Source organism: Rhipicephalus microplus, chromosome 3, assembly GCF_043290135.1.
Source record: "Rhipicephalus microplus isolate Deutch F79 chromosome 3, USDA_Rmic, whole genome shotgun sequence".
NCBI lineage: Eukaryota > Metazoa > Arthropoda > Arachnida > Ixodida > Ixodidae > Rhipicephalus > Rhipicephalus microplus.
In genome coordinates, this window is record NC_134702.1 from 86479617 (window position 1) to 86491906 (window position 12290).

At 41.4% G+C, this 12290-nt stretch overlaps 1 protein-coding gene across 1 annotated transcript in view; it reads right to left on the reverse strand.

Annotated features, from left to right (window-relative positions):
• Positions 1 to 2462: 2462 nt before the first annotated feature.
• Positions 2463 to 12290, reverse strand: part of LOC142802848 (calcium/calmodulin-dependent protein kinase kinase 1-like) — a 114860-nt gene continuing 105032 nt past the window's right edge. Inside the window, exons 13-17 of the mRNA XM_075887907.1 lie at positions 10260 to 10381; positions 6959 to 7046; positions 6327 to 6455; positions 5393 to 5526; positions 2463 to 2975 (exon numbers count right to left, since the gene is read on the reverse strand). Of these exons, the coding sequence (XP_075744022.1) occupies positions 2912 to 2975; positions 5393 to 5526; positions 6327 to 6455; positions 6959 to 7046; positions 10260 to 10381 (537 nt within the window). The 3' untranslated portion in view covers positions 2463 to 2911. The remainder of the gene's footprint in view (positions 2976 to 5392; positions 5527 to 6326; positions 6456 to 6958; positions 7047 to 10259; positions 10382 to 12290) is intronic.

The following is a 12290-nucleotide window of genomic DNA, read 5'->3' on the forward strand; positions in this document are numbered from 1 at the left end:
TTACTTGCTCAATAAATAACGTCAAGAGTTAAGTGAAATCGGTTCCTTACCCCACGTTTTTGAAACACCCTACTTCGTTGTCTACATATTTCGGTCACAGTAATTATTACACCAAGAATTGATCCTGACAAGGACTTTGTACAAAACTCTTTTTAATTCTACACGAAGTCATTTTGCCGAACCGACTTAGCAAGATTAGCGAGGCAATGTAAAAAAGAAAGGCCAGTTGAAACAAGTGATACAGGTGTCAGTACATGATGGAACATGGCTGTCTTCAGCTTGAGGGCACCGTGGGTGAAAGGGTTTATTCAATAATTGCACTGCCGTGTGTGTTGAAGCGCCCCAAGGTAACGTGTGAATTGCAATATAAGAAACTCTGCGATCTTAGATCGTAATTTAGTGAATTCGAAATTCGCTAGAGTTGTTATCTAGCGAAGTCGAGCGTTCATTTTTTTTGCAGTTCACTTTATAAAAGTTCTTTAACCCAAGCCATACGAAATCAGACATATTCGTTAGTACGATGAGTAGAACGCCAGTTGCGGCATGTATGAGGCAGCCTTAATTCATTCAAACACGTAGTCTCTGCGAATGACATATTTACAGTGTGAGAAGCAGATCAACATATATTGAGGTATTCAAAGATGAATCCTGCGTCTACCAATGCATTATTGCTCTGTAAAAACCAGCTGCGTGACTGCCAAAATACCTATACCTATTGAAGGAGTCGTATAGGCTTCAAATATTACGTTTCAAAACATCACACATGTTTAATGATCGGAATGAATAAGCAGAGACAAAGCGTACTGTCATATGTGCAATAGGTGGGTAATAACTATAATCTACGCCGTAAAACTTTATCTCGAGGGATACATTATGAGACACTCAAGTCTAAGCATTTTACACAAAGCTTTTTTTTTTAACTTATGAGAGTCAGGATTGTGCAAAGCAAGATAAATACTGTACAAGAGAATTGATCCCTCAACCACCTGTGTTCTACAGCGACACTTACCAGCATTGCAGTGTATATCTGTGTGCAAATATGTTTAAGCCAGAAAATAGAATGAATGGACTTGAGGAGACAGGATAAACGTATAAGGATGGCCTATGATAGGTTGCAAGTATTGTCTATTATGTAGCGCCCGTGTCTCCTAATAGGCCACAAGGCACTCTGCAGAGCCTGCGCTACGTCATCGAAAACAATGGCGCCTTATATTTATTCCTGCAACGAAAAAAAAAGGCGATGATCAAAAGAGCACGACTTATATAAACAATTTTTGCGACAGAATATCAAACTAAGTCACCTTTAAAAATGCATTGGTTACACTGCAGCAAGCTTTTCCCTTTGTTCGACTGAGGCTTTCTTGTGGCGTGACACGACTTACAAAAGCTTGAAAAATCGGCATAGGAATTACTCTCTTCAGTGAAGCGCCGTAACATTATCGATGGTGAAAGAATAGAACGCATTTACGAAAGCAATGTGTGTTTCTTCTTATTTTCAAGTTTGGGATTATACAGTATACGAACATCTCAATGGCTACGAGGAACAAGGGCAAACGAAAACTTGATGTGAGAATCAAGCCACGAATAAGTGCATATACTCTGGCAATAAAAATGTGCCAGAAACACTGAATATGACGTACCACATTGTAGTGGCGCCTTGTGTACTAGTTCCGACGGTAATTGCACAAAGACTAGGATATGGTAATGTCTTGCATGTTGTATATGGGTCACTAAATGTTAAGAATAATGTTGATAGAGTTGAGCTCAAATAATGCCTCCTGGTGAACGAATGTAATGGTAAAGTCACTAAACACGGAATTGATTTCAGTTTGGTAGAACTATTACCGATTATTCAGGCCATTCTGTGCCAAAAGCTACGACTGCAGTGCCTCGAAGACAGCAACGGTATTTTGTGTCTTTACTATTATCCTCTGAATTTTTCATTAAAGAAAGATTGAGGAAGAGTTTGGTTGGGTGCATTCAGGTAGTTCAAAGTCTTGATTCAGCTACCTATATCTAGGCCATTGCCTGATATATCAACGCAGGTCAATCAGGCTTACGTTTATCAAATACTGTAAAGAAAGATGATAAGTAGGTCACAGCAATAATTGACCCCTGAAAAAAGAAGACCACTATCGGCGCACAATTAATGGCGAACCTGTGGAGGTCATAGAAAGATTCACAATGCCGCTTCGAAGAGTGCAGTAGTCTCACACACAAGGGCAGACGCGCTGGTAGCACGAAAAAAATGCAATAATATTTTCCACGAAATGCCAAAATAAGAAAACAAGAAGTCTATATATATATATATATATATTTATATATATATATATATATATATATATATATATATATATATATATATATATATATATATATATATATATATATATATATATATATATATATATATATATATATATATATATATATATATATATATATATATATATATATATATATGTATATGCCAGCGTTGGCGATTGCAGCATCTGTGCTGCGCAGAGTAAAATCGATGAAGAGAAGGGTATCAAAAAGATGGAACAGTGAGGTGGAGCAACTGCACTGTCGCTCAAGTGCTGTCGAGGGTTGAAAGAGTGTCGCTTGCTGTAGAGTGCTTTCTGTGGGTACTGTGCAACGATGAATACAGCTGAAATGGGAGTCGCGCCAACCACGTGTGAATGAGGTGTAATGCTGGCTTTCGGAGGTATAGGCACCGGGAAGTCGTAACACGTAAAAGTTCATTCGTCGCGGATACGTTCGCACCGTACAGTCTTCCATGACGTCAAAGGCTTCTTCCTCGCTTCATCATCGTCTCATAATTCATCCGATGTCACCTACACGTCAAGCGCTCATCAGCGGTGAAGGCCAGCCACGTTGACGAGGCGGCTGCCCACTCTTCGAACTGCCGCTATGTCTGGTCCAGGAAGTTGATTTCGTTGAGGGCCGGCAGCGGACTTTCCAGAGAGACTTTCCTGCGATTGCGCAAAAAGATGCATAGCGTACATCGTTAGGGCTATTCGTGGGTCTAATACTAACAGTATCTGTGATTTGCTGTGGGCTTGCTCGGCCAAAAAAAAAAACAACTCTTATTTAAAGCCAAAAGGATTGACTGAGCAGGTTTCACACATTGGGATACCCGACAGTGTTTCGCATTTTCAACAAATGAGAGAGTCCTATTCGGTGCTGGAGCCAACAAAAAGTGATAATGGGTCATTTTACTTGAAGTCCATAGAAAAGAGTGCACTAAATTAGCGCACGACTACTAACACTGTGCACAAGAAGCGACAACTTTTTCGTGAACTTGTCTGCAATGTCATTGTGTATTTGTAATGGCCACTGATTTTTTCACGATTTCGTTCAGTTGACAGATAGCCTCCTACTCTTCTATAGGCCATGGAACCCCATGGCTAATACGATATGCCGTAGTGCGTTATTTTGGCAGTGCCGAACCCAGACCACCGACGCAACCCGACTGCTCATGAGGAGTACGTCCCGTCCATCTGAGACCTGAAGGCTTTGGCTATACTTGACAAGACCGTACCGACTGTTCACTATTTTCTTGTCCGGGACAGTTCACGCGAGGTTCCTAGCGGAGATAATGCACGTGGTACATGACGTCTGTAACAATAATAATAATAATAACAATAATAATAATAATAATAATAATAATAATAATAATAATAATAATAATAATAATAATAATAATAATAATAATAATAATAATAATAACTAAAGTTTGGCGTCCCAAAAATGGTTATGAGAGACACCGCACGCAGTGGAGGGCTACAGAAGTATAGGCCATCTGGTGTTTTAACGCGCTCTAACATCACACAGTACATGGACCTCTATCATTTTGCGTACTTCAAAATGTGGCCGCCGTGGCCAGGATTGAGCCCGCGACATTCGGGTCAGCATCCAAGCACCTTAAATGGACCCTGAAATCATTTTGACAATTTTTTACAAATGCATTAGGCCGGTAGACCAAGTCTCAAGGGTAATTTAGAGACCAATTTGAGTTCTCTGCGTAAACTGTGTAATTTATTACAACGCTCGAGAGCTGAGAATCGCTGCAACTCGGCCAAACACGTTTTCAGCTGCCCATACACCAAGCTACATGCTCTGCCCCGCTGACGTCATCTTTCCCAGCTGATCTGATTGGCTGGGAAACGCGCAGCACAAACTGCCGGTATCGGATCGGCGGTGGGATTTACGCGTATGTGGGCTGGCACCACATCGTGACGCAGGCGCCGTGAAGGCGGAGGAAGAGTTGAGGGCAGTTGAGGGTGAAAGCTGGAGCAGCGGAGGAGGATACTTATTTAGTACTTGTAGATCCGTTAATAATGGGTGTTTCAATTGAACTCAAATATCAATGATTTGCTCCAGTATTGGTCCAATCAAAATAGGAATGGGGAAAAACCGTTTCAGGAACTTTTTAACCACTGCTCCATGGTGGCGGACCGTCAGGTCTGTTGTGAATAAGACGTACCCACCAGAAGGCGATATTACATCTTGAATATTTCTGCAACCTTGTTGGGTTCAGCTGAACTCAATTTAGTTTCGCTTTTTGTTTAGAATCACGTGTAAACGCTTTAGAGAACTGTACTCATTCTGCTATCTGAGAGCCATATGCTGTCCCGGTTATGCAACAACTTATAACAAAGAGATGACGAAGTGGGGACTGCAAATCTATGAAAGCAAAGGATAAATTAAGTCCGCGTAGCAATGTCAGTATTAAAAAGAATTGTGCAAAGACAACATCATCGCCGGATGCACTGTGATATCGGTCTCTCGCGTGCATGTACGCGCTGAAATGTGGAAGAAAAGCATTTTCGTTGGTTAAAGAGCCTGTGTCCCTGGGCAGAGTTTTTTTTTAAATAACGGTTGTGCCACGGGATATTAGATAGATTAGGTGATGTCATAGTAGATTCTTTTCACAGTCATGCATTTTGTCGCTCTATGTGTTCACCCCAGCGCATCGTGCTTTTGAGGGGCTAGCGTTCGGAAACATTACTTCAGCAATCCAGCTATTTCACATATTCAAAAAACTTGCATTGCCCTCGTCTACGAGGAGCATTCATGGCTGTGAAAACACCCTCTTAGTTTGGAAACTTTGACGTAGGTCTGCATTATGTGATAAACACTACATAGTGTTTGATATCAGATCCATGATACGAATTTAACATTTAGAAGATAAAGAATATCATCGGGCCTTATTCTATCCAGCTAAGATTAGGCATAAACTGACAGTGTCAAAAAGTTGCCAAGTACGTCCATTCACTAAGCAAAATGGCGCTCGCAAATAGCAGGGCACTTGAGCTTTATTCAGCTCAAGCCTTCACTGTAGCTTCAGTATACATTGTTAGTGAAGATGACTTGAAGTGTTGCATACCTTTCGAGGAACACGTCGAAGGAGGAGGGGGCTGAATTCGAACGATTTGCCTTGGTGAAGTGGGCGCGGTGGCGGGGAACGTCCTTGTAAGGGTGGCCAAATGAGTGCTTCTCTAGCATGCTCTTAACCAGGATCTGCGTTCGAATGTAATACGAGATCTGCAAAACGCATCACTAACAAAAGCAAAGGCAGCGCGAGTTGAGTATTCAATGGGAGAATATTTTTGTCATTTACATATGTAGCCAATATATTCTCCCATTTTCATGCGTAAAATAAACCTCCATTCAACTAGTTATAAGATGTAGTAGAATAATATGCCAAATTGAGGTTGATATTTTTTAGTGGATTGAGCTTTTTTATTAGCAATGGACGCTTGAATTAGCACAACGACTAAAGCCTTGTTAGTGACCCTGCAGTAACGAGTACTTAATTCCGCGGTGTCTACTTACAAAAGAATTGCAGATGGGATGACTGGGAGCTATATAGAAAAAGGCATGTTTCTGCCTTTGATTTGGTTGCATAAGCAATCTCGGAATTAGCAACTTTCCTAGCGCCTCACTTATTAGGTAAGTTTTTTCCCAGTTGAAGATAATGCTCATTCTGAAAATACTAAGCACTTCTTTAGGGCTACTTAAATAAACGCTTAAAAAAACCTGCATTCATTTCACTTCTGAAAGCGTGGTTACAACATGTGAAAACTGTCACTTCAGAAAGAAAGGCTCCGATCTCGGCCCCACAATAAAACTCTGGGATTGCAATTGTCATCTTCGAAAGATGAACCTTAAAATTAAAGAACGAGCACCGAGAGATGCTACTTGCAATGACGTCGTGTGAAGAGGTATGGGCGCACTTTCTTTCTCATTGTTGTCATCCTGTATGCTTTACATATTCTGCACTTCCTGAATAATAAAGGAAGATATTTGTGCATCCTTACCAAAGTGTCGAGCTTGGGAATCGTGCGCACACAGTTGTCAGTCTCCTCCTCCGTGACTTCGACGAATACGCAGTTCTCGCTTTCAGATGGCATTGGGAACATGCCATTCTTCGTCACCCATGAATGCACCTGAGAAATGGCCGAAGGAGAACACTGGTAGCAACTACAACGTATGTCTCCACCGCACGCATTCTGTGGAAATGCTCTAATGCTTTTAAGCAGTCACATGCTGCGTGAAAATTGGAATGTAGCATCTGTATCATTGATGCCGAATCAAATAGAGAGATTTGCCCAAGTTCTATTTTTTTCCTGTCGTATTTGAGTTCGTTAATTGAAACATGCTCAGCTGAATTCCCAATTATGCTGCTTTCCTCTTCCTGGAGTTGGTGCGAGCAGCCAAATTGTTGATGTATGTATGTATGTATGTATGTATGTATGTATGTATGTATGTATGTATGTATGTATGTATGTATGTATGTATGTATGTATGTATGTATGTATGTATGCATGTATGTATGTATGTATGTATGTATGTATGTATGTATGTATGTATGTATGTATGTATGTATGTATGTATGTATGTATGTATGTATGTATGTGCGTGCGTGCGTGCGTGCGTGTGTGCCATTTACCTTGATTTCAGGAACTGTGATCCTGTCCGAAGGGTTTTTCTTTAACATGCGTGAAAGTAGGTCTTGCAATTCGGTGCTGATGTTGGAGCTGCGATTCAAGAAATTGGGAAAAAAACATATGCAAAAACATTTCTTAAAGCAACTGCTAATCAAATTTCAAACTTTGTAAATGTGCCATGTATATATTACGGAATATAACTGTTACACTAAGTTAGACACCAAACATAGCAGTACTACACGTATTCTATCTTAGTTGTATTTGATTCTGATTCATGCTTTGACGACTGCAGTAAAGAGGTCATACCACCAAATTTTTGCTCATAATTACACACAAGCTTACAAAATTTTAGTGCATTTTAGTGTTTATTTTATAAATGAATATTTTAATCAACACGTGAGGGAAGGGAGAGGCGGGCCACACTGGCGAATGCGCGAGCCGTGATGTAACAAGCAGCTAGCTGTGTGAGTGTCTGCATTTCAGCGAACGATATACTTCGGGGGCCAGCTGTGCATGAATGAGGGTATTTTATCTCTTTTCAGCTTGGAAATGAAATTCGACGACTTGCAGGGCTGAAGCTTTGGTAGACGACGACAGCTCCACTCGATAATGCACGCAACGTCACACACTCCATGGCGGTCACCGGCAGTGGGCGAGTTTACGACCGTAGGGTGCCTGGATGTAAGCGCGCCCGCTTGGTAACGAAGTCAGGTAACGAAGTCGGGTGCTCCCATTATATACAAACGAATAGTTCGTCGGTTGTTGATGGTCGCGCTTAATCTTGATTGTCCATTGGAGCCGTACTTCTCGGTCTCAAGGAAATAAAAATATTCTGAAACCATTTTTAGCACCGTTATAGCACTGCTAAAAGCAGCATCCAGGCATCCTACACAGGGACAGCGTGAAGGAATCCGCTTTCCGTGTTTAGCGTTAGAGTCGGCGCGAGCGGATAGCAAGAGAATGGTGTTGGTGCCTCCCGAGAGCCGGTTTTGGCGGCGGCGATCCTTTCTAAGAGTGTCTCCACTCTGAGCGGGGGCGCACGCATCGAGCCACCCCATACGACCAGTGATTTGCAGGGCTCGTTTTGCACCGAAATGATATACTACGGCCCACTTTTTATATATAGTATGCGTAACAGGGAATATATTTCTGTTTTTCACTAGAAACCGCCAATTTTTCAATGACCATGTCATGGCTCCTTTATTATACTATGCGTAACAGGGAATCTATTTCAGTGTTTAACGGGAAACCACCAATTTTTGGGTGACCATGCCATGGCCTCTTCATTACGACCCTGACTTGTCTGAATACTCAAACTTGAAGGCCTATCAACCCCTCGTTTCTATTGTCTTGGTCAAAAAAAAAACATCAAGGTTGTCGATTTTATCTTGATGCAAACTTAATGAGAGACTTTAATAATGCACTTGCATTTAGATCACGTCAGCACTCGCGTCAGCCTACGTATTAAATGCAAGCCGTCCACGAAGGAGAGAATAGTTGTGGTTAGTATATTGATTAAGCCCTCTGATAACCTCCAGACGTGCGTGCCAGTCAAGAAGGAAGGCTAATCAGTAAGTGTCCTTTAGAATAATTTTGTGGTAAGTGAATAATTGGTCTCCTTGAATTTGCACGGTTTTATAAGCCAAAACAAAAAGGAATCCCTCTGCAATGAGATAATTTTCAATGGCTTAAAATTTTGATAAAGTACACACTGAGATTGTATTTGTTCTTTTGATTTACTTCTGGCTGCTGTATTCTAAATGCCCTCAGGGCAATACGCCTTTAAAACGACCTAAAGCAAAGGTCTACAGCGAGAAATGCTAAAATGAAGATCCCAAAGTAAAGTTTTATCTTCCTTTGTTATCATAAATTACCGAATTGTCCTACTTCGTTTAGTCATTGTCCTACGCTTTACGCCGGAAGAAATTGAAGTACAACAAAAAGAACTCCGGATCATGCAAGTTCGTCAAAGTAATAAATTACAAGATAGAAATTATTTCTTCGAACATGAATTTCACACGCACTGCGTTGTAATACAAGCTATGGACAGATAAACCAGCGCATAGGCTATAGTTTAAAAATTAGACGCTATCACAGCTTGACGGTTACAGTCAACTGTTTGTATTGCCAACTATCAGTACTCTGTTAACGCTATGTCAATTAGTCCCCCCCCCCCCCCCCCGTGGCATAAAACGTACCCTAGCCGCTCGGCTTGTACAGATTGTGTCACAGCTGCATTTCTCGCAACTATCACATACTAAAGGAGTCGATTCAGTTGAAAACATGTACAAGCACAAATTAAAACGCAGTGTTTCTAAGTTATAACATGTACGCTAAAATTTGTACGCGTGGTTATAGCGTTATGGCAAACATAATGCAATGCCCATTGGCCCATCCGCGTAATGCTCGTCTCGAGCTGTCCTTGCCATCACTTACGCAGGGCCTCCCCTGCTTCATCCACAGCGCAACTTCTCACTGTCCAGGACAATCCCCAGCCCCTATTTTTGTATACTGATATCCTACAACATATTGTCACGTGGTTGATCAAGAAAGACAATGGCATTCGTGAATGTGCCATGAGGGGCCATGAAATGAATGAAAAAGAAGAGCTCGCTTGCACGTTCGAATAAAGAGACTGACCTGCTTCTGCTGTCTCAATCTCTGCAGCAAGACCTCTGCTTTGACGTCGTGACAACATAAGACTGAGTATAGACGCATTTTATCCCCATTTGACCCTAGATTAGATAAGGCATCACAAGTCACGTGGTGGCGATTACAATCATTATTCTTTGCAAATCCTTATGTATTGTTCAAGACAGTCCCTTCGGTGTACGATCTGCAATGTAATTTCTGTCCCCAGACGACCACTCTATTTCACTAGGTCTGGGAGCGCCAAAGAAATTGTAGTATATCAGCCAACCATAATACTACAATTGCCCAGTAAAAGGCGAACCTGTCAAGCTCTGATGAAGTGCAGCAACAGGCCCTGGTCGACCTAGCCGCCCAAAAGAATGCAAGAGCCAATGGTCTGCTGGACTAGAAGGTTCAACCACTATGGTGACCTATTTATTACCAATAAATGGTTTATTCTAACTTTCTTTTCACAGTTTTCAAATCTTTATTGCTGTCCTGTTTCTCCCAAGCTCCTTTTTATAGACATCGCCCAAAAACTGCGCACAGCTGCATTGAAGTTTTTTGCTACTATAGAAAAGTGTGTGAGCTACATTCTCGTGTTGACGTTAGCAATACTCCGGATCTCCAGTTCTCTGTAATTCGGGACATTAGGTGTTTTAGGGCACTCACGGGAAAACCACTGGCTGGTTTCTTATCTTGTTGTAGAGGATGAGCACGCTGGGATCGTGGAAGGGAACGTTACCAACGACGAAAGCATAGAGCGTCGCGCCCATCGCCCACACGTCCACCGCCTGCGTAGACAGGTGGAAGAATAATGTAGCAGTCAGGCAGTTCTATATATAAAGGTGGGATACATTTATTTGAAGTCAGTGCTTTTAGTAAACACTCTGTAGATACGAAGACGCAGTAATGAGAGTAGTTCGCACACATGCTCGCATTCATGCAAACATCCACATACATACATACATACATACATACATACATACATACATACATACATACATACATACATACATACATACATACATACATACATACATACATACATACATACATACATACATACATACATACATACATACATACATACATACATACATACATACATACATACATACATACACAGCTCAAACACCAAGTTGGCCATATATTCACCGTATACAGAACTTCATATGATACAGTGACATTTTGTACAATTCATCTTCAGCTGCAGGCCAGCGCACTTGCCTTGGTGCTCAAATAGCACGAGTGCTATTTTATATGCAACCGCGTACTCTTCTTTGTCAGCCGGTAAACGAAGATCAATAGATACTTGAATATAGGGCCGTTCAACTGATGTCATTGTGTCATTACCGAAGTGGTCGATGGTAGTGTACTTTCTTAACTTTGCGCATACATCGGTCCGGCAAATGGAAATAGCTCTTCTAATTCTTGCGTACTTTGTTCAGTCACTACTTTGTCAAATTTGGCATGGTCCTTTTTTCATGTGCTGATAATATGAAGTATGGCCATGCTGATAATGATGAACGATATGTTAATCAACCAGAGTGAGTGACCTTCGTGTTACGGCACAGTGACATGTGACATTCTGCCGTTGTTTATACCTTGACCAGTAAATTTGTACACGCCACTGACGTCTGCCCCATTCGTCGTCTTTCCTGTTGTTTATTGAGAACTACTCCGGTAACCCTCTTAATTTTTCGCGGACGCCGAGCATCGAATCCCTCCGACCATTTTAGAAATTATGTTAGCGTGTGTTGAATCGTTTCCGCATTTCGTGTTTGTAACACACAACAATCTCGCGCTGCCGAGTCGTTTTACCACATGCGCCTTATAATTACAGCCAGCATGGTGCCCAAACTGCAAGGCAGCACCTATTGTGTCAAATCGTAAGTTTGGCTAGCTAATATTTTGTCCCATTTTATACGGTTTCTCGGTTCTATTTATTTGCGTCCAACTTAGCATCTTATTTTGAAATTTTTTTTGGAATATATTACATTGTGCATGTGTGCTTTTATTTGATATTGATCTCTGTATTACCTTTTTATATGTGTCTGCACGACCTTTCAGGTACCAGTACTTATGTACTGTAGAAGCTACTTTCCCTCAGTATGTGTTTTTTACGCCTAGCAATGAGCGAAGGTTGCACAGCACAAAAGGCCAATGTAAACTTTCTATTCGTGTACGGGCAACTACTAAACGACAAAGAACATGCCGTAAAAAATAGTAAAGTGCTCAGCTCTCAACATGTGATTGTTAGTATTTCTCAAGTTGGTCGCGGAAGCCCAGCGTTCTGCTGATAATCGTAAGGTAGTGAATTATATTTGTGAGTGTGTCTGTAGCCTTCAAACTATTCTTTATTTGGAAACGAAACAGTGCTATTTTAGGCGGTTCTGCAAAATGCCAGCCTTCACACTTAGACGTTTACACATTCGACCCCTGAGTGCACGTACACACCTACCTACGGACACAGTTACTTGCGCCTATACGCCTGGCTGCACGCTCGCAGTTAAGCATGGTTAAAAAAAAGAAGGGCATATTATCACACACAAAGCCTAACAAGTAAGCTGTAGCAGCTTCAATAAATGGGGAATTAAAAGTGAACAATGTCCGGAAATGGCGTCGCTTTCGCTGTCTCGCCTAGCTATCATTCCTGTGTTAAGATATTTTCAAATTTTCTACCACACACATGTTTACAAA